General features: G+C 42.4%; 1 protein-coding gene across 1 annotated transcript; it reads left to right on the forward strand.

Moving 5' to 3' along the window:
- The first annotated feature begins 3073 nt into the window (after positions 1-3073).
- Positions 3074-24536, forward strand: LOC123760879 (uncharacterized). Its single transcript, XM_045746678.2, has 9 exons — positions 3074-3657; positions 5138-5334; positions 7374-7504; positions 11333-11423; positions 15009-15162; positions 16739-16899; positions 17578-17760; positions 18769-18853; positions 22100-24536. The coding sequence occupies exons 1-9, from the start codon at positions 3486-3488 to the stop codon at positions 23809-23811; spliced, it is 2886 nt and encodes a 961-aa protein (XP_045602634.2). The 5' UTR covers positions 3074-3485; the 3' UTR covers positions 23812-24536.
- Positions 24537-24818: the final 282 nt, after the last annotated feature.

Raw genomic sequence — 24818 nt, forward strand, 5'->3', positions numbered from 1 at the left:
TAAATTGGATAAGTTTAGATTTAGGAAAGACTTGGGTAAATACTGGTTCGGTAACAGGGTTGTTGATTTGTGGAACCAATTACCGCGTAACGTGGTGGAGGTGGGGTCCCTCGATTGTTTCAAGCGTGGGTTGGACATGTTTATGAGTGGGATTGGGTGGTTATAGATAGGAATTGCCTCGTATGGGCCAATAGGCCTTCTGCAGTTGCCTTTGTTCTTATGTTCTTATTCATTAACTCCCCCACCTCTCATTAATCTAATGGCAGAGGCTACAATTCTATCCCCAATACTCTGCAGATTCAACTCCATCCTCATTATCTCAATCACAGCATTTCTTGGGTATCCTAAGATAATTCTCATGGCTTCATTTTGTACCTTCTCCAACTTGCCCATCCTACCTTTACCAAAACAAGAAATGACAGGTGCAGCATAATCAATAAGAGATCTTACAGTACTCAAGTATATCATTCGTAGCACAGGGACTCCTACTCCCTTTCCACAGCATGCCAAGGCCTTCAGAGGTTGTAATCTCTTCCGATATTGACCCAACAGTCTGTTCATCTCAGCTTCCAAACTCTCATGGGTATATCCAACGTATATGCCTAAATATTTATATATATTAACTCTCTCTATATTTTTATCGTTTATTTTCAAAACAATGGGCCTCCGACTTCTACATTCAAACTTAGTTTTGTCTTCATTAACCACCAGTCCCATATGGTGACACAGGTTTCCGAAATTGTCCAACACTGTTTGAACCTTTGAAATATCTTTGCCCTGAAACAAAATATCATCGGCATATATGATCGGAGTTACCCCATTTGAGTATCTCTCAGATGCTATCTTATTCATTAGTACATTAAACAGGGTGGGACTCAACACTCCTCCCTGAGGTGTGCCGAGTTCAAAAGACCTCACACCTGACATACAACCTTGATACCACACCTGAGCCTTCCTTTCGTAAAGATAATCCCCTATCCAGCACAATAATCTCCCTTTAACGCCAAGACTAGCTAATTCATATAAAATAACCTCTTTGTTGGCTTTATCAAAAGCTCCTTGTAAATCAATAAAAATTCTATAGTAATCATTATCTTTAGCTAGACATTTAATAATAGAGTCAGAGGTGGTTTTGCCTCTGAGGAGCCCGAGCAAATTACTAGACAGCTGATCACCTTTTATATATAAAAGTCTGTTTAAAATGATCCTCACCATCATTTTACAAAAACACGAGGTTAAGGACACAGGTCTATACTCTCCATCGGCTTTAGGGATGATCATAGTTCTTTTACATTTACTGGGAATACTGCCCTCTTTATAACTAATATTAAAGAGATCTAAAAGTGGGCTTTTCGTCATAATGGCAAGTTCATTAAGTATTTCATAAGTTACTCCATCCTCCCCAGGGGCGGTAGATTTCCCAACTTTAATCGCCGTTATTAGTTCTTCTCTGGTAATACCTGTGCAAGTGACATCACCACTGTTACCTGCTGTAAGTATAAAATCCTTTCTTAGATCTTTCCAAGAATCTAATGACTCTCTCGTTACAGCGGGTAATGAACTAAGTTTGGCAGCTACCGCCCATTTATTTACGAGCCTATTTGCGGGTCAGAATGTGCAACAAAATTATGCTTTTTACCCCTTATTTTATTTACGTCTTGCCAGATTTCCTTCAAGTTTCTGTTACTCCCAACTTTCTCTGCAAACTCCTGCCAATACTTGCTCCTAATTTCCTTTCTCTTCTCCCCACACAGCCTAGCAACTGCCAGTAAAGCATTCTTCCCTTCCTCAGTCCTACCATTCCTATTCCAATCCCTGTGAGCTCTCCTCGGCTCGTTGTTAATGTCCACCCCTTAAGCATCTTGTCATGTGTATAATTTTCTTTTCTGGGGGATGCCTTTTTATACTAGATATTCTTCTGTTCAATGTTGCATTAAATACATCTACCTCCTTAATTAGATCTTCATAAAATGCTTCTGCCGAAACTGGCTTATAAGTATCATACCAAGACTTAATATGGCCAACAAGACCCCCTTAATCCTCTCTCACTAAACTCATTAAAATCCCCTACCACAAGCGTATCTTCAGAAAAGAAGGAATCAGACAAGTATCTTAAATCAAAGGAGTTATCAGAGATGTATAGATGAATGAAATATAACTCGCGGTCTTGTAATTGTATCCGCAAATTACTACTTTCAATGCCTCTATATCTCTGAGGGATTTTTTTTTTGCTGTATACCGTTTTATTTTAACCTTTGTTTCAACACCCACATGGTAAAAACCGCTGGAACCGCCTACCCGCCGAAGCCGTAAATACCATATCGTACGGGCTAGGCTCTTCATTATGTCCGATATATGTCGCATCACTATTAATAATACTAATACAGAACGAGCCGATATACGAACAAGCTTGAATGGTCCCCAAGCCGATATGCAACTGAAAACTTCACACCCCAGAAGGATTCGAACCCAGACAGCCAGGAGCAATATGCACTTTGGTGTACCTGGCACCTTACCCACTTGACCACACAACTGTTCGAAAAATCTTGGTAGTAGTTAATTTAGTTCATTTATTATGCACCCCATACCCATCTTGTGGGCGGTAATGGAAAGGATAACAGAGGTTATAGGTTACAATCACTTAGTTACTACCTACAGTTAGCAAACTGGAGATATTTGGGTAAATCTTGGTAGTCGTGAGACTATTTATCCAAGATCCGACAGCACTCCGTGGTCAACTGGGGCATAGATATTTCATCTCACTTTGTGGGGCCACGTGAGCAACACAAATGCGAACAAGCAATGAAATTTATGTAACCAAGTCCTCTGTAACTTGGCATACATGCAATATTATTAATAATTAATTCAGTATATATAGATGTAGTTGTTGCTGTGGGAATGAGATTTACGTGAATTCCAACTGTAATGAGTACACATTGTTACAGATATGCTTATCAAAATTACTAATGAACAATTAACATGATTTGGTATATATAATACGTAAATTACTCAAACAGAGATAGTAAAGCATAAATAGACAACATGAGCGCTTGTCCACCTTCACTTAATGGTTACAGAGTTCGGGTACATTGCATCTACATACTCTATTTCAGAGTCGTTATCATGTTATCCCACACTCATATATATTTTGAAATCGATATATGAGAGATAATTATATACAACAATGCTATTTATTTAAAGGAGAAACGAAATTGTAGTTAATTATGAGTTTATGGGATGTGTGGAAGTCGCGGTGAGGGGAATGGGACGCGGGTGTTGTGTGTTGATAGTGGAGTGTGTATGTCGTCTTGTAGTCCCTCTCCTCACACACACTTACACTCACACTCACGCTGCTCGACACACTTACCCGCCACGCGACGTGACATGAGCCACAACACTCAAGTGCTTCTCGATGTCGCGAGAGGATAAATTTGGGCATTTAGTAGGAGTTTTAAGTGAGGTTTGAGAGTGGTTCGGGCGCCAGCATGTTCCCTGGCACCGGCGGTGGGTGCCTGGTGCCAGCCTGCTACAGGAGGGTGGCACTGGCCTGTGGCAGGCGTGTGGGGAGTGGGGTGGTGCGACCTGTGGCCCCCAGGCCAAGTTTAGTGCCCAGGCCGCCAACCCGAGGCCCGACGCACCTTCAGTCCAGATCAAAATGTAAGTTAACATTTGCTGTAAATTGGTTTCTATGTGTCTGCCACTTGAGCACTGACTCGTATGTGTCTGCCACTTGAGCACTGGCTCACTGTGTCTGCCACTTGAGCACTGGTTCACTGTGTCTGCCACTTGAGCACTGGCTCACTGTGTCTGCCACTTGAGCACTGGCTCACTGTGTCTGCCACTTGAGCACTGGCTCACTGTGTCTGCCACTTGAGCACTGGCTCACTGTGTCTGCCACTTGAGCACTGGCTCACTGTGTCTGCCACTTGAGCACTGGCTCACTGTGTCTGCCACTTGAGCACTGGCTCACTGTGTCTGCCACTTGAGCACTGGCTCACTGTGTCTGCCACTTGAGCACTGGCTCACTGTGTCTGCCACTTGAGCACTGGCTCACTGTGTCTGCCACTTGAGCACTGGCTCACTGTGTCTGCCACTTGAGCACTGGTTCACTGTGTCTGCCACTTGAGCACTGGCTCACTGTGTCTGCCACTTGAGCACTGGCTCACTGTGTCTACCGCTTGAGCACTGGCTCACTGTGTCTGCCACTTGAGCACTGGCTCACTGTGTCTGCCACTTGAGCACTGGCTCACTGTGTCTGCCACTTGAGCACTGGCTCACTGTGTCTGCCACTTGAGCACTGACTCACTGTGTCATTGACTGTACTACATTCTTATGTCTCGTGTGTCTCTCTCTCCACTTTCACTCCTGTAACTCTGCATAAGCTTTTTTTTGTATCATACATCTGCCTCGACGAAAGAAAGTCCAAAATCCTTCATAAAACTTCTTGATTCAGATGGTCAGTACATTTTTTTCTGTATTCTGAAGATACTGTATATGCACCTGGATGCTGAAAATCTTTGCCTCGTGTATTGATCACAAAGTTCATTTGTGACTGTCTTACCTATTAACAATGTAATTGTGGGATATATGTAGACCAGACCACACACTAGAAGTTGAAGGGACGATGATGTTTCGGTCCGTCCTGGGCCATTCTCAAGTCTCGAGTCGAATCGACTTGAGAATGGTCCAGGACGGACCGAAACAACGTCGTCGTCCCTTCACCTTCTAGTGTGTTGTCTGGTCAACATACTTCAGCCACGTTATTGTGACTCATCGCCTGCATGTGGGATATATGTAGTTTTGGAGATTTTTTGTGTCATTTTTGTAGAACATTACAGAAAATAAAGATATTTTAAACTGGTGTCATTATAATTCCAAGATGTGCACGTTAGATGTAATTATCAATACAAAATTTATCCACCGAGTTCTGATTAAGATATTTTGTGCCCTCTATAATCCTTATTTGTGCTACTGCTCACAGGACGAGTATGGGAAGCATGAACTACTGTAGTCGCGTCTGGCAGCAACAATCAATCATTTAAACTGCCCACTTGGAAGCCATCAACAGTCTGGATACATGAGAATTTTACTCCAAGTTTACAAAAGCTGAAATGCTTTTAATATTTAATATTTTCAGGCAATGGAAGGATCAACTGGAGTTTGCTTGTGATTCTGGTTGGCCAGGGCCGACAGTTACAAGCACTCGAGAGGCTAAAAGAAGTCACCCTTTGTCTTCTTCGCATAATTGTTCGGCAATGCGAGGTCCACACAGCACAAAAGTTCAGGCGTGGTTTGCAACTTTACACTGTATATTCACGCATGTGGGGAGAAGAGGTGAGACGTGCCATGTATTTTAATGATTTTATTTTTAGTATCTGGCTAATTGTAGGTGAAAGTGAGACATGTTGAGCCTCTGGGAACTGACATTGCTCTGAATAAACATAACTTTACATTCTGTTCCCCATATATAATATAGAACAAGTCCTGTGGATAATCATTACTTGTCCTTTCCATGATGTTGGTTGCTGGCCATCTCTGTAGCCTCTTTGTTTCTCATCTATATTTTCCTTGGAAAGCCTTTCTTCTGTTGCCTCGGCTGAAGTATCTCTCTGTACAATACCGTATTTGCCTTACTACACTCAACTTCATAAATTTGGGTTTCAAAGCAATCCCCCCTTTCTTCTATGCACTTCTTTACTATTGAGGCTGTTCTCATCAGTTGTCCTCGTGTCCTGGCTGTTCTTGTTTTAATGGTTGTTGCTTACTGTTGCCTCGTCTCATTTGGCCTCGGCAGAGCCCCTCTCTGGCAGTTGGGGGGAAAAGAGGGGATGTGTCCTCGTCACTTTATGCAGCATTTGTCCAAGTTCTTCATACTGTTTGGGCCAAGTTTCAGTTTGATTGTCTTGGGAATGGGGAACTATTGAGTGACCTACTACTAGAAAAGAGTTTTGTTACATTCTACTAGGATTCATCCTAATAGTGGAAGCTGGCCACACTGAGAGAAGAAACGTGAACAAAGAGAAAAACACAAAGGGATGCCAGGGTTCGACAGTGATAGCAGTTATGAAAGGAAACATGGGGGCCATGCAGAGTGATGTGCCCCAGGTCATCCCCAAGGCTCGTGACTGGGGTAGCTGGCTGGTTGAGACTCCAGGTCACCTGGCAGGTGGGTATATTACAGCAATTTTCCTGCCTTAATGATGGTTTGCATAGTTTATATCAGGGTTGAATCTTCTTCAAACAGTTGCTTGTTTTGGAGTGCTTTGGCCTTTTCTGTTAGGCTTTAGGCTAGTATCTGTGGTGATTGCGAACTCCCAGGCTCCCTTTTATCTCTTTGAGGGTGGGGAGGGGGTGAAATACTAGTCCTGATACCCAGTAGGAACTCGTGGAGCTAAAGAGGCCTGGTGTGATCCTTAAGGCTTGGTCAGTACTCGTGGGGCTTCAGAGGCCTGGTGTGATCCCTAGGGCTTGGTCAGTACTCGTGGGGCTTCAGAGGCCTGGTGTGATCCCTCAGGCTTGATCATTGCCAGCTGGTAGCATTGAGGAGCTACTAAATTTACCTGAAGGCCACTAATATTCTAGTGGCCTCGATGCGAACAGAAAGCCGACGGCTTGTCAAAGGTCCCCTTCATTTGCCCTGAGGATTTTTGCAGCTGAATTCTAAAATTCAACTGTATCTTGGCATTTATAGCTTTGGGAGGTTGGTGGTTCCATGGGTTTATAACCTTGTAAGACCATATGACTGTGCCTGTGGGGACATTCCCATAAATGAGGAAATCACCAAAAGTTTGTAGCCCCAAGTTAACATTTATCTTTGATGCAGGTGAGAAGTAACTCTGCAGTCAAAGAATTAAGCTGTGGTTATGTTTTTTATTAATGACTAAAATTTAGTTTTTAGAAAACTTTCCAGTTAGCACAGTTAAGTTTACAATTCTTGTTTCTTTGTCTCAAATCCTCTGCTAGCGGGAGCCAGTCGGTCGAGCGGACAGCACACTGGACTTGTGATCCTGTGGTCCCGGGTTCGATCCCGGGCGCCGGCGAGAAACAATGGGCAGAGTTTCTTTCACCCTATGCCCCTGTTACCTAGCAGTAAAATAGGTACCTGGGTGTTAGTCAGCTGTCACGGGCTGCTTCCTGGAGGTGGAAGCCTGGTCGAGGACCGGGCTGCGGGGACACTAATCTCAAGATAGCTCTGTGTGTGTTTTTGTTTGTTTATATCCTGGTTGCAGTATGTCCCTGCTAAGGTCTTGATACTGTAATTTTTTTGTAATTCACCTTTTCTGTTGTCTTTGTATTTCGTTACTCTGTGATGTGACTTGTGTGCTTTAACTCCTTGTTGCTGCATTAATATTAATATATTTATTTTTCACCAGGCTGCCCGGACTATGCTTGCAAATTTTAGACGCATACTTCTGTCTCGGGGCCGTCACATGCTTCTCTCTGCAGTCTGCTTCACAAACTTTAATTGGAGTAAGGAAAAAATATCGAATGAAAGTTTGCAAAGGTAATAAATCGGCAATATGAATTTAAATATGCAGGTAGTTTTTTTTTTTTTACTATCTCTTGTTAGTCTATTTGTAAAAAACTTGCATTTTCTTAAACGTGTTTATTTTGGATTTACTGTAATTTTTAATTTGTAAAACTATTTTCTCATTCCATCTCCATGTAAGGAATGGCTATTATGGATGATTATAGATATTCACACTACATATTCCATCACTAATGTCATGTCTGTATGAGATAAAGCATTGCCAGCTTCCTCCGTGTTTTGTGGGCAGGTTCCCTCACCAGCTTCCCTCAGCTTAAGAGAGTGACATTGCAGGACCACATTCACACTTTAATCTCACACGGCTACACTATTTCTGTCCACTGGCAACAACTTTATTCCATTGATTCTGTCTCGTCTCCTCAAAGGGGCTGGGAGCATGGGATGATCAAAGATCAACTCGATACAAAGGCAAACCTCTCACAACAGTGAAAGGTAGTCACAAAACACAGCAACCCTTTTGAACTTTTGTTTTTGTTTTCAATTGAATTAATTACCCAATTCTGAAAACACAATACTGTAGTGCTAACTATTGAATTGTTGAATTGCAAATGCTATTTCTGCATTTGTTACAGGGTTTCCTTCCCAGGTACCACTAGCTAAGACTGCCAACCACCAGAGTTATCTTCCCTGCAGCTTTTGGGTTATTCCTTTGAAGTGATGCGTCTTGGATCATACGTCCAGGGTTGTGTTTCGTAACTTTGTTGCCAAAACGAAGCTTGTTGAGTAGAGGTGCTGTTGTTCAGTTACTTTACATTTCACTTGATGGTGGTGTTACTGTTTTTTTTGTATCTGTAATGAAATGTCCCCATGCAACCAGGAGGCCTGGTCGACGACCGGGCCGCGGGGACACTAAGCCCCGGAAGCACCTCAAGGTAACCAAGGTGCCTTTATCAGGAAGAGATTCTAAGGCGGCTTATTGTTGCTAGCTACCTGGATAGCTCCACCCAACTCAATCCATGCCAGGTTCATGCCAGTGATTATAATTCTACTGGAGACCAGAGGCCAAAACCTAGCTCCCTCTACATAGGTGCTAGGGGCAGAGGATTCTAGATCACTCTAATTGAGAAAAGCCCACCAGATAGGTGGGCAAGACAAAATTAACAATCAGCAAGGTAATATGAATATAAAATGAGGCATGAGACACTGAAATTGGCAAACCACCTGGTTGTGAAGCGGTTCATTCATTAGCTCCACCTACGCACCATTAGGTGACTGTGCCGAGGCCCTTGAGCCACTGGCCTTGACTGTTCTTCATTTTGCCTGGTATGAGACATCGTGATGCCACAATTACGCTCTACATTTCTGCCAAGCAGTCTTTGAGTCCTGGTTATTCAGATAAGTGTTGGCCATCCTTTTCACATGCTTTTGTTGAGCAGGGGCCATTCACTTTCACACTTGAACAAATCCACAAGGGCCGTGACGAGGATTCGAACCTGCGTCCTGAAGCATCCCAGACACTGCCTTAGTCTTTTGATAAAGTGATTCATTTGATGCATCACGTTAGTGTGATCTCTGTGTGTACTTTCACACTTCTTTTGTATTTTAGTATTTACTTCACAGTGCAGGTATATTTATGCCTCGCTTCTGTGAACTCCGATTAACTGTTCGTCTCAAACTGGTAATGCCTAGTGACAATTTCTAGGTATTCGTTGATGTTACCTCTGCCCACCCTGGGTTATCTTCTCTGGTGGGTTCAGGTAGCTGTCTCTGGGAGACCATATTCCTGAGGAAGAAGCCTCACCCTTAACAGTACAGGGGTATCTTGGTTTACGAATTTAATCCATTCCTGGAGACGGTTCGTAACCCGAAAATTCGTAAAACCAAGCGAATTTCCCCACAAGAAATAATGGGAAATTAATTAATCCGTTCCTAACTCCCCAAAAAATTAACTTCAAAGTAAATTTTTTTTACCTAATTCACTCAAATCTTCACTACAAAAGTATGTACAAGTTATTATTAACCTTTACTTATAACTCCTATTGGCATATGGAAGACAGTGAGTGGGGGGGAGGGAGGAGAGGTGTTACTGTTTGGGAGGGGAGTTCCTTTCCATTATAACACCAGGGAGTGAGGACTTCTCTGGGGTGCACACTCTGGCACGTTTTGCCTGCATACCACTAGCACCTGCTTGTGGCTCGCTGCATGATTTTCTCATTTTTTTCATGATTGTTTTTCCCTTCTTTGTAACACTTGTCTGTAGTGAGACATCACATTGTCATTAATAAGATCAATGCCACGGCCTGCTAAAGCTTTATCTGGGTGATTCTTTTCAGCAAAACTTTGCAGTTCTTCCCATACTGCACACATTTTCTTAATTAATGAGGAACCATTAATCCTCTACTGCCTCCTCTTCCCCTGAAGATTTGTTGTACTGCCTAGCTAGTTCAACAACACGTGTGCGATTTTCATGTTTACGAATAATCTCTTGTTTTTCCTCTATGGGCATTCTCACATGTGATTTCTTGCCTTGAACCTTACCACTGGCTTTCTTGGGACCCATGGCGAGATATATAATAACAACTTTTATGCTCAAATAGGCAAAAATCCGAAAAATCTGTAAATCCTTGCGAAGAATTCAGGCGGGATAGTCACTGGGCGCGAGGCACTGGTAAACTGAGGCGCGATCGCCGTGCCACCACGTGCTAGGTCGGCGGTACACGTATCAACAAACTCGTATCCCGAGGTAAAGTTCGTTACCCGATTCAAATTTTCCGAACAAATCGGGCTCGTAACTCAAAAAGTTCGTAAATAGCGGCATTCGTAAACCGAGGTACCACTGTACAAGGGCCTTGGACTCCTCTGCACAGCTTTGGGACAGTTGTGTTTTCCTGATGAGGGTCACACAGGGTGTTTGTGTGCTCATTTTAGGGTATTCTACTCACACCCTTAACAGCTATCTATGCTTATTTTGGTGTTTGTAATACTTAACGAGTGGCTTCCCCTATATCCAGTGGTTCCTTCTTGGTCTATCCGTTGGGACCCAGTTAGCACTTTTCAACAGCATCTTTTTTTTTTTTTTTAGCGTGCCTGTTAATGCATGAACAACAAGACTCAATATAATTTCTACACACAACCAGACCAGTGCAGTGACCAACCCACATTATTTTGTCATTATGGTTCCTTCCAATGTCCTTGCGGTCGCTTCACCATCCTATGACTACACATCGAGTCGGGTATCAATCGGACTGAGTGCATGGAAACAAACTACCAACTTCCTTCCAGGTCTTGGAGAGCCAAACTGTGCTCACGATGGTCATTCCTCTCTCCTTTCCCGAGGAGGTGATGAACCACAGGACCTCGGATTCGTTTATGATGGCTCGGAATAAAAGGAGACTCGAGTACTCACCTAGTTCTCACCTAGTTGTGTTTGCGGGGGTTGAGCTCTGGCTCTTTGGTCCCGCCTCTCAACCGTCAATCAACAGGTGTACAGATTCCTGAGCCTATCGGGCTCTGTAGCTAGTTCTTAAGTCCTTAACATCATGCGCCCTTTTTCCCCAATAGACAATGACGATCTAACGGATACTTGACATTGTCTTGTCTAACTGTGAACAGTCAGTGCATAAGCTACGAAGCTACCGAGGCAGAGTTCAGAAAGGGCTTCAGAATCCATTATATATTCAGTTTCCTCAAATTATCATGATGCTCAGTGAATTTTTAGGTAATGTGTTTTAATAGTGGTATTTATGCTCTTGAGCATTTCTTTTAGTGTTGTTTAGACATCTTGTTAGAATCGTGCACATAGGTATATTCCACATTGCCTTATACGAAGTCTTGTTATTTCAGGGCTGTTAATGATCTTGATAGTGTGGAGAACCTCTGCAAGGCTACTGTGGAATGTGAGATGTGTGGAAAGAGACAAGTGATTGACCAACAGGTAATGTATTTTTGTACTATTGTAAAAATAATTTGGTATTCTGGTTAGGGATACCTTATGGGTTTATCTTATTTTTGGGGGGAGAGCCCCCCTCAGGAGCTTTTCAGAGCTTCAAATCTGCACAGTAATATAACAATGTACTGGAGTGAACAACATGGAAGAAAATGCAGAATAGAACCAGTGAAGAGCAGAGGTGCCATAGGCACAATCGGAGAACACTGTATAAACATCAGAGGTCCGCGGTTGTTCAACGTCCTACCACGGAGCATCAGAAATATTACAGGAACAACCGTGGACATCTTCAAGAGGAAACTAGATTCTTTCCTTCAAGGAGTGCCGGACCAATCGGGCTGTGGTGGGTATGTGGGCATGCAGGCCGCTCCAAGTAACAGCCTGGTGGACCAAACTCTCACAAGTCAAGTCTGGCCCCGGGCCGGGCTTGGGGAATAGAACTCTCAGAACCCCATCAACCAGGTATCAACCAGCTTACACACTGGCATAGTCTCATTTTGGAATTGTACCAGCAGACCTATGAGACCTATTCTCACCTACTGGGAGCCAGGTCATGAATTGAACATGCTCTGTGAGGTGGGGAGAGGTTAGTAATCACAGACCCACAAACAGCTGAGAAAAACCCATCGGTAAGATTCGGTGAAACAAAACAAGTAACTGCTTAAATGGAAGAAATGGGCTCTAAGGCAAGAATGGTGTTACCGTTACCTGGAACACCTGGGGCCAGATTCACGAAGCAGTTACGCAAATATTTACAAATGTGAACATCTTTCCACAATCTTTGGCGGCTTCGTTTACAATTATTAAACAGTTAATGAGCTCTGAAGCACCAGGAAGCTGTTTATAACAATAACAACGGTTGATCGGGAAGTTTTCATGCTTGTAAAGCATTTAATGTAACCAACTCTGTCAAAGATTGAGGAAAGATGTACACGTTCGTAAGTACTTGCGTAACTGCTTCGTGAATCTGGTCCCTCTTCTTTGAGGGCAATTGCTTTATTTTTGCCTCTTCTTGTTTCACAATTGTGTTTTCTGGGAGAGCTGCATCAGTGGCTTCCTGTTCCTGCAGCCAGGATAGCTCCACCTGTTTTAAATCACACAAAGACACTTGGGAATCTCCGGAGGGGAGCTGGTGGCTGAGCGGACAGAACACTGGACATGTGATCCTGTGGTCCCGGGTTCGATCCCAGGCACCGGCGAGAAACAATGAGCAGAGTTTCTTTCACCCTGATGCCCCTGTTACCTAGCAGTAAATAGGTACCTGGGAGTTAGTCAGCTGTCACGGGCTGCTTCCTGGGGGTGGAGGCCTGGTCGAGGACTGGGCCGTGGGGGACACTAAAGCCCCGAAATCATCTCAAGATAACCTCAAGATGATCTTGAGCTCTCAGGCTATGCACGCAAAATTGGGTCAGTTTTCCGCTGTGCATAATAAAATTCCCCAAAAGTCTTGTTCCTTTCTATACTGTAATATGTTTCTTTCTGATAGTGGGGGAGGGGGGGGGGAGGGAAGGAATGCTCAGCTCGTTTTAGCTTGGCCATAGTGAGGTGTTCATAACGTCAAATTCTGATAAATAATTTTTAAGCTAACTGTTTGCTATAGATTTCACCTTATCACCAATATCTTCCAGGGTCTGTTAAAATGATTGAAATTTTGCCTGGCATCAATTGTTCCGCATGTGCAACTGCTACTAAGGGGGCCGGGTAACGACGTAACTACTGGGTGGATTGTTTGCCGAGTCGTTTGCTGGTTCATTTCTTTTCTTCCCGAATCTTGCAGCTGTTTGTTTTGCTTCACTTTCTGAATGTTTCTTTGTTGAGGGTGATTGTAACAATTCCCTGCTCCCCAAGAGTGTGCGAGAGGTGCCAGGATCTGGCTCTGGTCCTCGGTAGGTCAATAAGGACTCGTAGGGCTGATGTGATTTGTTTGTGAAGTTATCTCGTTGATCTAGCTACTTGGGGCCACCAGGGTTCAACCAGAAAGTGGCATTCCATCACATTTAATGCTCTTTTTTTTCTTCGTCTTCTGGTGGTATAATTCGTGAGCCACAAAATCTCTACTAAAAATGTGGGTTCTGTTACTTTGGACCTGATCATCACTTTTTTTTCCTTCAGCTCTTTCATAAAACTGGAGGGATTCTTTAGTTGTTGATATATGGTTTGTCAGGCAAGAGGTGTTCCATACTCCGGCCGGTCGGCCGAGCGGACAGCACACTGGACTTGTGATCCTGTGGTCCTGGGTTCGATCCCAGGCGCCGGTGAGAAACAATGGGCAAAGTTTCTTTCACACTATGCCCCTGTTACCTAGCAGTAAAATAGGTACCTGGGTGTTAGTCAGCTGTCACGGGCTGCTTCCTGGGGGTGGAGGCCTGGTCGAGGACCGGGCCGCGGGGACACTAAAGCCCCGAAATCATCTCAAGATAACCTCAAGATACTCTGTCTTGTGGTCACTGTGCGGTGTTATCTGCATGCTACTCATGCTATCTAGGTAGAGGCCTAGTTCTTTGCTCTAGGGCCCCAAGCTCACCCAGGTTACGTGAAAGGTTTAATGGCTCGGCCAGTTGGTTGTCTATTCTTACTTTAAGTATGTGCATAAGGCTGATGTTTTCGGTTTTCTTTGCCAGTATGTTCAAAGCTAATGTCATGGCTTGGATCTTTTGGTGCTAAAACAGTGTTGGCTGATTCATGGCCTTATTGCATCCCTATGATGCTTGGGTATTTAGCATGATGCTGATGCTCCCCTACCTTGGATGCTGCTCTCCATCTGTCATATCCCATAGATAAGCCCTCTGTCGTTTCTGTTGCTATTAATCTTATGTTCTCCTTCAGTAGTCATTTTCTTCCTAGGTGCCATTTGGAGTAAGCCACTTGGGGAGAAGGGTCCTTCCAGAAATTGTGTTGAATGTTGACTATTTTGATACAGAATTTTCTGGGTGAGCCTTGAGTAACTTGTTATTTCTACCATGTTTTTGTCTTTCCTGTTGAGATTTTGGGGTTCAGTACTGGCAACTTGAGTTAGGTGGGTTGTGGAGCCGCCATCTAATGGCATTTGGACATCAATATTAGGGTTGCTTGCCTTTGACAACAGTCATTTACCAAGTTTGCTTTAGGGCTCATTTCTTTCCTTCAAGCAGTTGCTTGTTTTATTTTGCCTTGGCTTTCGTGTGAGTTTTTCGTGTTTTGGGTAGATCTTTAATCAATATTTAAAATCATAATCTTTTTTGGGAAGGTTAAATTTACTCCCAGCAGTGAGATACTTGCTTGTATCTTTGCAGGTGAAGGGTAAAACTCTTAAAAATTTCATAATCAATAAAGAATATGTGAGGTGATTGGGTTGAAGTAACCTGGGGTTACTTCAACCCAATCACCTTTTTTCTATACTTCACTGATAGCAAGGTAAGATGTAGATAAATAAACATTTGCTCTTTGAGTATTCAACTTAAGAGAGCAAGTTTGTCAAGCTTTCTGAATCACATTGTTGATTAACCTAGCCTTTCCAGTACTTGACCGAGGCCTATATCCTACCTTAAAAATACAGGTATTAATGTTTTCTCGATATTGTATGTTTGCTTTCAGATGGCCAATGTAGACTACTGTACCTGCACTGGGAGTTTGGGTTACACAGACAGGTGTCGTGTGTATGATTCATGGGAGCCGTTTATCGAGCGGGAAGATCACATAGTATGGCGCCAAAGGCATCACGTTCATAAGCACCTGTATGCATACAAAGGTAATTAATTTTAGCCTTATTAAGTTATTAGAAATAATCTTAAATGATAGAAAAGGATTGTCAAGTCCATTAAACAAGTATTTTTGGGAAGCCCCCTCAGTTCTACTGCACTGAGGCTCCCGAGCATTAGAAAATTGCGCCAGGTATCTGGGATGTACTAAAGCTTAACAAGAGCCAGGACCAGACTTTGATTCCCTCTACAAGAAGTCGGAGCTTGATGATCAGAGATCAACCTAAGTCCAAGAAAGCATCAAGCAAAAGTATGGGTTTCCTCCTGCATTACGAGGCCTGCTGGTTGGGAGTGATAATACAGTAGTAAGGTGTGTGCTTTTGTGGCACTCACACCTGGCTTTGCCACCTTTGTGGTCATGGCCCACATTTAAGTTGAAGGATTAAGAATCGACTTGAGAATGGCCCAGGACGGACCGAAACGTCGTCGTCCCTTCACCTTCTAGTGTGTGGTCTGGTCAACATACTTCAGCCACGTTATTGTGACTCATTGCCTGCTTAAGCTGAAGGTGTGCTTGGGTTATGTAAGAGATTGGTCTTGTCTGTGGGTGCATACATCTATTCAAGTTGGGGGTCAGTGTGTTCTGCCAAGATGCTTTCTCTGTGGTTGGATTTCCTGCTCGTCTGCAGACTGTCTAGGCAACCAGTATCCATCACCCCCTCACTCCATATTGGAGCGGGTTGTTATAGATTCCTCATATTCCTCCGAGCTCGATGTTGCCGAGTGCAAGTTCCTGAACGCAATTTGAAATTTGTGCTCACTGATGAGGTGTTTCGTGTCTGTGCTGCACCTCTTTACTGGCACAACTGTCCTTTTAGGCGGTGGCTTATCAGAACGTGTGGTAGATGTTGAATTGCTGGTTTGTCTTTTTCTTCAAGAGTATTTTCTAGTTTTGGCATATTTAACGCCTCTATCATTATTTTCTTCTCGTAACGTTATTTCTCGTAACTCTAATTTTTCAGTTTTGGAAGCCATTTTGTAGCATATCTTTGCATTTTTTCTAGTTTATTGATGTGCTTCTTGAGATATGGGAGCCATTCAACTGCTTCATATTCCAATTTTGGTCTCAAAACAGTCATGAACAGTTTCTTTAATATTTCACCATCCTTTAGTGTGCACATGTGTGTGTGTGTTCGTGTGTACTCACCTAGTTGTACTCGCCTAGTTGTGTCTGCAGGATCGAGCATTGACTCTTGGATCCCGCCTTTCGAGCATCGGTTGTTTACAGCAATGTCTCCTGTCCCATTTCCCTATCATACCTGGTTTTGTGTGTGTGTGTGTGTGTGTACTCTCCTATTTGTGGCAGCAGGATCGAGCTCTAGCTCTTAGACACAACTTTTCTAGCCGCTGGTTGCTTAATGCAGTGACACGTGACCTATTGTGTGTAGGGATGGGGGGAATTAATACCAGCAGAATCTTGGTAATTTTTAAGAATTATTCCATGTTCAAACCCCATTATTATTTACAGAGCAACACTACATTTGATATTATTAAAACATATATTTAGATTGTATTTAAAGTTGCTTACCAGCTGTTTGCTGACCATAACAATACATTTTACCACAGTATATGGCACCTATGATGATGTGAGCCTCGGTGCCTTCATGGAGGTACATCTCAACACAAAATTCAGATCTGAATGGGATGACACAGCGCTGCAGTTACGCGTTTTGGATTCCGATCAAGACTCCAATTCTGATCTTATCTACTGGCTTGTTAAATTTCCTGTAAGTATTTGAATACCTCAAGTATTCATTTTCCTTGTTGAATTGAACAAGAATAATTCAAGAAGAGTTACCGTTAAAGATATTAAAATTTTATGTATTACTGGTTACAAAGCTTACTATTACTGTACTGTGTTTCATATATATATTAATGTATTAATTACTTACTAGATGTTTAGGCCCTCACAAATTATGTGACCTTGTCAGCTTCTTGAAGAAAAGTTAGTTCCGGAGACTTGAGTACTCCCAGTAAAGACACTTTAGGGTTATTTAGCCCATTACCGTCTAGCTAGAAAGTTACCGACGGTCACGGTGGATTAAAATTCTTTTATTAAAGTTTATTGGAATATTTATGGTAGAACTCAAACGAAGTGACGTGCTATAAAATGACAACAGAATGGATTCTGTACATGTAATTCTCACAGAGATGTTAAACTCTAGTATCTAAAGTAATGGTTATTTTATAAATAACCCACATGGTTACAGTGGTATAAACGTACATTTATATATGTATGTTTGTTTTCTGTTTTTATATTCATGTATGTATGCATGCATGCTAAGGCTCCAGTGAGCCTTAGCATGTTATGAAGCTATATCCTGTTTTAAGTTCATTTTAATATGTGAAATATTATTGTTGTCATTATTGCTCTTTATATTAGCCGTACCTTTTTCTTTTTGCAGCATTTCTTTGCCAATCGTGATTATATATATAAACGGCGTTTCTCTGTAAACCAAGAAAAGAAAGAGGTTGTGATAATGAGCGAAGCAATAAGCCCGGACTACATACCAGAAGAGACGGGTATTCACCGTGTTAATGAATACTGGTCAACAATGGTTATTAGAGCCCACGAAGATATTCACAAGGTATGACTTTTTTTTACGGAACCATATTTTGCTCCGGCACCAGTGTGCGCGCTGCGTGTCCTGGGTATAATGCTATTGCTTATTGTTAGTGCTTAGATTTTGTGTGGTTAAATTAAGGATAAAATTGAGAATATAGACGCTGCCTCATATGGGGGCCAATAGGCCCTCTGCAGTTACCTTTATTCTTATGTTCTTTTGTAAAATGAGTTCATCATTCTAAGGGTAGATGAAGATGTGAGGGGTGATGGTGATGCAGAAATACGTTTGAGAGATTAGGCAGTGATTGTGTGCCCGAGATGATGATTAAAGTAACAGAGGTTGTGTTCTGTTGGTGAAAAAGGAGTTAAGCAAGAAATATAATGTAGAATAAGGAGGTAATGAAGACAGTGAACTAAAGGCTTTATAAGAATTCACAATGCCTTATACTAAATGGGGTTAAGAGAGGGGTCAGATAAAAATATTACAAATGGATATGATCTTACTGTGTGATTGGAATAAATGGTGTTGTAGATTTAAGAAAGTTATGATACATGAAATTTAAGTGTGTTATGTGTTTCAAATACATTTAACAAGGCTGTGTAATAATGTACATAAAGAGGATGAATAGTGAAATATCATAAATAAGTGAAGTGTGGAAGATACAATGAATTGGATGGATGTCATCTAGCCTTAACCCTACTTTACCTGTACTGTAATGTACTTATGAACAAATCCACAAGGGCCGTGACGAGGATTCGAACCTACGTCCGGGAGCATTCCAGACGCTGCCGTTATCGACTTGGGGATTTTACACAGATTTTACACTTTATGTGACCCTTGTGGATTTGTTCGTTTGATGCATCACGCTATTGTGATTTCTGTGTGTAGTAATGTACTTATGTATTTTGTTTAGCTTGCTCAAATGCTTCCAAATGCAATGAAAGTTGGATTCAGAGCAATGATGATATGATTCAATTCAATATAAATGATCAGAATAAGGTAATTTGCTAAATGAATCTGTTTTTACAGCCTGGCATTGAATATACCCTCACCTACTTTGACAATCCTGGAACCAGTTTACCGCAGAGTTTGACAAATTTTATTGCTGCCTCCGGTAAGTATTCACGTCCATGAATATGCCTGAGAGTTATACCGTCTCTCATGACGGAGACAGGGGAGATATTTTGTGGAATTTTGGTAGGTGGTCAATTCTAAGACAAAAATGTTTAGGCTTCGGGTTTTCCTGAGAGGAGGGTGAAGGCGTGTACAGTATTCACCTAGTTGTGTTTGCGGGTTTTGAGCTTTGCTCTTTCGGCCTGCCTCTCAACTGTCAATCAACTACTAACTACTTTTTTTTTTTTTCCCCCACACCACACACACACCCCAGGAAGCAGCCCGTGACAGCTGACTAACTCCCAGATTCCTATTTACTGCTAGGTAACGGGCATTCAGGGTGAAAGAAACTTTGCCCATTTGTTTCTGCCTGGTGCGGGAATCGAACCCGCGCCACAGAATTACGAGTCTTGCACGCTATCCACCAGGCTACCAAGTCCCCTAGGTGTGAGCGAGTTGTTCTGCAGCAGGAATCGAAGCGGGGATCTTTTGGGTGTCGACTGACTGTGTTGGTCACTGGTTCATGTGTATTGTGGGTTAGGTTAATTTACATTATGCTGCTATACAGTTGTAATGGCATACCGCATTCTCCTGGTAATACCTTACCTTGTGTTATGCACTGATATTAACCCTTTAACTGCGCAACGCGCCTGCAGGCCCACGTCTGGGGTGCGCTACGTGCCTCCAGGTATTTGTATTTATCACGTTCCATTCAAAATTCCCACGGCTACATGGGGTTCACATCAGCTTCCTCAGGGCTCTTGTAAACAGACGCCATCTTTAAAAAAAAATCATGGTCCACATTCCCGGGTGTGAGAGCCTCAGTAGTGAGTGAGCAACCAAGGCTGGCGCTTGCAGCATGAGCGCACAGCACTGCTGTTCAGCGTGTGACCACAGCATCGCCTAATAATGTTAAAATATATATATAACTTGTATTATTTAGCCATGATAGTAATATGGAAGAGCCTGAGTGTGATAATGACTGGGTACAATGTTCAAATATCAGTGATTCAATGCTGTTCACGATGTTCACAGCACTAGCCACAGCACCACAGCATTATTTCGTCCATCTAGGAGTCTTCAAATGACTTCTTAGGTTCCTTTTCAAAATAAACTTGTGGTCAATTATTCATTTACAGGAATTAGTGACCAGGATTGTGGTTATAATTAGCGTTGTGCGTAGTATTGTGGAAGGAGGAATTTTGGTGAGGAAGGGAGAAAATTGAGGTAGCCTCACTATGTGGCAGCCACTCTTGTTTTGCTGACCATACTAGCTTTGTGGTTCGCTATGGGGAACACACATGTACATGGGTATATACAGTGTGTGTGTGTGTATATAGTGTAATAACAGCAACAGGAGTGAGTGGAGCTATTTTGGTGAGAGAGGTGACGTCGTAATCATAGCGTCGTCTGCTGGCTGTTGTGTGATTTGTCATGCAGTGTATGGTGGCCACTGTACTGTTTGGACACAATACCGGCTTACTTGCATAGTTCTGGTAAATAAAACATGTGTAAATAGTGTAATAAAAACAATAACAGTATGGTGGGAGGAGCAATGTTGGTGAATAAGATGTTGGAGTGAGGGAGGGCTGTCTGGGTGTGGCTGCTCACACTCGCGATGTTCTGAATGTGTTGATGGTAAATGTATATAGTGTGTGACAGTGTATAGTGTGTACATGTGTTGTCAATATACATAAATGAACATGAAACATTGGTGTGAATAACTGTATGATGGGAGGAGCAATGTTGGCGAATACAATGTTGGAGGAGTGAGGGAGGGCTGGCTGGGTGTGGCTGCTCACACTCGTGGTGTTCTGAATGGTGAATGTATATAGTGTGTGAGTGTATAGTCTGTAAATAGATTGTATATATACATAAATTAGCTTGATACATGGTAAATATGTGCAACATATGTGTACACGAAGTGTCATGCACATAACAAAGTGTCCTCGGACAGTACGGATGTTTTACTGCCATAATATAGTGTACGTGTTCATTATACACAGGATTAGCACATAAAAACAAATAAAATGTATTTGGAACTGTGCGCAAAAAAATGAACAAAAATATATTCGCGGCAACTCGCGCGCCCCGCCCCGGGCACCCTACTGGCCCCGGGAGCATACGTCACGGGCAAACGGGTAATGATGACGTCACGCGCCAACTTACGGGCCCCATAGCAGCCAAAGTAAGTACAATTTTGAGAAATTTTTTGACATACCCATACTGAGGGAAGGGTTTTTGACACTTTAAAAAAACAAAAGAATTTTTTCAAGATAATTTATTTCCTGCGCACAGGGGGGTGTCATATATGGCGGCGGCGCAGTTAAAGGGTTAATGTTAAATAATTCACTTCATTTGTGTATGGTGGTATCATTGCTTATTTTATGGTTTTCTGGTCAGCATGCCCGAGTTCAGTACCAATGTACCCAACTGTGGTTTAGTTATGTAAGCCTATACCACTTCACTCATGATTCAGGTACCTTGCCTAGGAATGTGTGTGCTTTCACACAGAAAATACAGGGGGCATTATATTCACACAGGTTATCTTGAGGTTATCTTGAGATGATTTCGGGGCTTTAGTGTCCCCGCGGCCCGGTCCTCGACCAGGCCTCCACCCCCAGGAAGCAGCCCGTGACAGCTGACTAACACCCAGGTACCTATTTTACTGCTAGGTAACAGGGGCATAGGGGTGAAAGAAACTCTGCCCATTGTTTCTCGCCGGCGTCTGGGATCGAACCCAGGACCACAGGATCACAAGTGCAGTGTGCTGTCCGCTCAGCTGACCGGCTCCCCTTTATGTACAAGTCCCCCATATGTACAAGTTATGAAGCTCCTGAACAGTTAGGTTTGTGCCTATTTATTTCTGGGCTCAGTGTAAGGAGTCTAAGAGTCTTTATCTTGGGAATGGCACCCTCGTCATTTATTTTTCTTTCTTTGTTTAATCTTTAATGAATTATTGACCACTTACTATGTCTAGCATAAACTGATTAAAAAGTCGGTACCATTTTAATTTATGTAAGGACAAATTGTAACAGCATTTTGGATAAGCTTAAAAATCAAATTAATAATATTTATAAGGCAGTTCAAATGGTTTTAGGGTTTTGTAATACAGTATAATAGTCTTGTTTGCACCTGTAATCTTTTATTATTGTTTTTTTGAGGGGAAGAGGAAGCTTTACTTGCCAAATATATGCCTTTATTGTATTAGTATCTGAACATTTAATGGTATATATATCACTTGCAGGGTTTCCAAACTTCTTAAGAAAGATTCATCGAGTTGCTCTGAGTCTTCAGGCAATACACGAAAAAGGAGAAGATGTTTACGTAAGTCTCCCAAAGGAGCTAAGGTATCCTACGACAGAAATTGAAGGACAGATTGACGAAGAGCCGGCAGAACCTATTTTCCCTGAAAGTAAAGACAGGGAAGTATCTGTCGCTGGTACACTTGATGTTGGTGCACAGTTTGAAGCTAACGATGAAGCACCAGAATGTAAATTAGCAGAAGCACAAAAGAGCAGTTTAGTGCGGAAAGTCTCGGATGTGATGTCGGTCCTTGATCTAAATAAGGCTGAAGAATCCTCGGTGAATCCAACAAGTGAGAAATATGGGGAAAAATGTTTGCCCGGTACTCGAGAAGTCTGCGATAGCGAACACTCGGAGATCCCCTCGGAAGAATTGGCTGGGATGACACCGGTGACGCGTACTGACCACAAACACGAGTCTGTGCCTATCCTCCACAACCAGGCTGCTGAAAGTGATATTTCTGCTATTAGAGACGGTGCTGTTTCAGTGCGTGACGGATGTCGGGACAATCCAAATACATCTTCGTCCGATAGAGTTCTTCATGTACAAGTAGGCGGAAAACATGTTGCAGTGGATTTGTTAGAGGGAATGGAAGTAGTTGCACCTGATTTGGAAAGTAAGACTCTATTACTGAGGAAAATTGAGAAAATGAATGAAGATTTGTATTATAATTTTGAAAAAAAGGTCCCGGTCATTGCAAAGTTAGTGTATAAAATGAAGTCATTTCAGGAACATGCCTTAAAGAAAAAAGAAAGATCTATTAGGAAGATGGAGGAATTGTCACAAAAGGGTCATTATGATCATTGTGGGACAGATGAAAAGACACTCAAATATCTTGAAGTCCTTTTCCAAGCCATGAGAGATGTTCTGCAGGCTAACAAAGATATCCGGACTGGTAAAAGCTTAATGAAAGTTCATGAGGACATTCATGAAAAGGTTACAAATAAGGAGAATTCATCAGCCGATGCATCTTCAGACTCGTCTTCTACAGCATCACAACACACGGATAATTCGAGACATAGTGAGAGTCACACAACAAATTCCACTTCACCAACGAGTGACCAAAACATACAGTTATCAACAGACGAGAGAAAACAAAAGCCGAGTAAAACTACTGAAAATCTGAAACCTCCAGATGGTCCTCCTCCAGCATGTGCTTCACGTGTCCAGCAATTTCCGGCATGCACAGAATCGTCTTCGGGCGAGAGAGCTTACAGTAACGCCGAATATTGTGAGGCCCGTGAAAATACGCCGGAAGACATGACTTGGTGGGCTTCGTGGATGTATGTTCCCAGTATTTCAGGTTGGTGGGGAACTAGTAATGTGCAAAGCTCACGTGAGAGTGAAGACTTGGGAAACAGTGGTGATCACGGCACAATCAATCCGCACGATAATTCTAGCTCGGAATCATTTATGTCAAAAGCTTGGTATGTTATTGGTCTTGGTTGGCTCTTTCACTCTGACACAAAATTAAATGCTGGTGATACTGATAACCAGGGAGGTAAACTGCACATGCAAGCTGATGAGAGCTGTGTCAGTAAACATGACTGTGATAATGACTGTGCTGGAAGCTCAACGTGGTACTGGTACCCAGTGACCAGTGCATCTCGTGTTTATGCGTGGGTATTTAGCACTTCCAAGGCTAATGCATAGACTCTGTAAATCTACTATACAATGTGAAAGCATCAATATCCACAAAAAGGTACAAGAAGCTGTTATTTTTTTGACTAGGAGTTGTGAGGTAAAGACTATTTAGGGATCTTGGGACTTGGAAGTTTTTATAAATGTTCAGTAATTATTATTTATGGGTTTGATGAATCTTTTAAAATGTACACAAGCCTTGCTCTCATTTTAATACCTAAGAAGTTTCTCATTAAAGGTATGACTCTGGCATTTTAATTAAAATTGTATTTTAATAAGGTGAATCAAGTGCAGTTTTTCAAAAAATATATATATATTTAAGAAATAATTACATAGTAAAGGGGGAATTACATAATTCATTACATTTAATGCTTGATTTCTTGGTGGGACCCCGTTGGAGGTCCCATGTGAGCCCCGTTGGAGGTCCCATGTGAGCCCCTAGCGTGCTCACATGGGTCTCTCTTGGTGGTCCCATGTGAGCCCCTAGGATGCTCATATGGGTCTCTCTTGGAGGTCCCATGTGAGCCCCTAGCATGCTCACATGGGTCTCTCTTGGTGGGACCCCTTGGCTGCTTCCCCCTAGCGTGCTCACATGAGGGCTCTCAATAGAGGAGACCAGCGTTTCTGAAGACCACAACTAAATTGCCATGTTTCAGTGTGTTGTGTAGCAAAGTGTATCTCAACTGGAACTCCAATTATGAACTTTCAGCATTAAAACTTCAATTTTATCTATTCAATTTTGTTTTGTCTATGTTCTATTCGTTCTATCCTTGACAGGTTGCCACATAGTCTACTTCAGATATTTCTTATGCTTTCAAGGTTTCATTGAGGATTCTCACGAATACTCTGTGAAAACACATTAAAGAAGTTGACATAGGCTTGGATGTCACCAAAGTAAAAGTTGTTTGTTGGTGATTTGTTTTGAGAAATAGGTTTATGTGAAGAGAGAGAGGATTGTCCTCCAGTAAAAAAAAAAAAACCTAGAGAAGAAATCCAAAAAAGACAGTAAAAGTATTGCA

This window comes from Procambarus clarkii, chromosome 3, assembly GCF_040958095.1.
Source record: "Procambarus clarkii isolate CNS0578487 chromosome 3, FALCON_Pclarkii_2.0, whole genome shotgun sequence".
Taxonomy (NCBI): domain Eukaryota; kingdom Metazoa; phylum Arthropoda; class Malacostraca; order Decapoda; family Cambaridae; genus Procambarus; species Procambarus clarkii.

Coding starts and splice junctions, on each gene's coding strand:
- LOC123760879 (XM_045746678.2), top strand. CDS start 3,486: ATGTTCCCTGGCACCGGCGGTGGGTGCCTGGTGCCAGCCTGCTACAGG. Junction 16,900..17,577: donor ACTGGCTTGTTAAATTTCCT/GTAAGTATTTGA, acceptor TTCTTTTTGCAG/CATTTCTTTGCCAATCGTGA. Junction 18,854..22,099: donor AAATTTTATTGCTGCCTCCG/GTAAGTATTCAC, acceptor TATCACTTGCAG/GGTTTCCAAACTTCTTAAGA.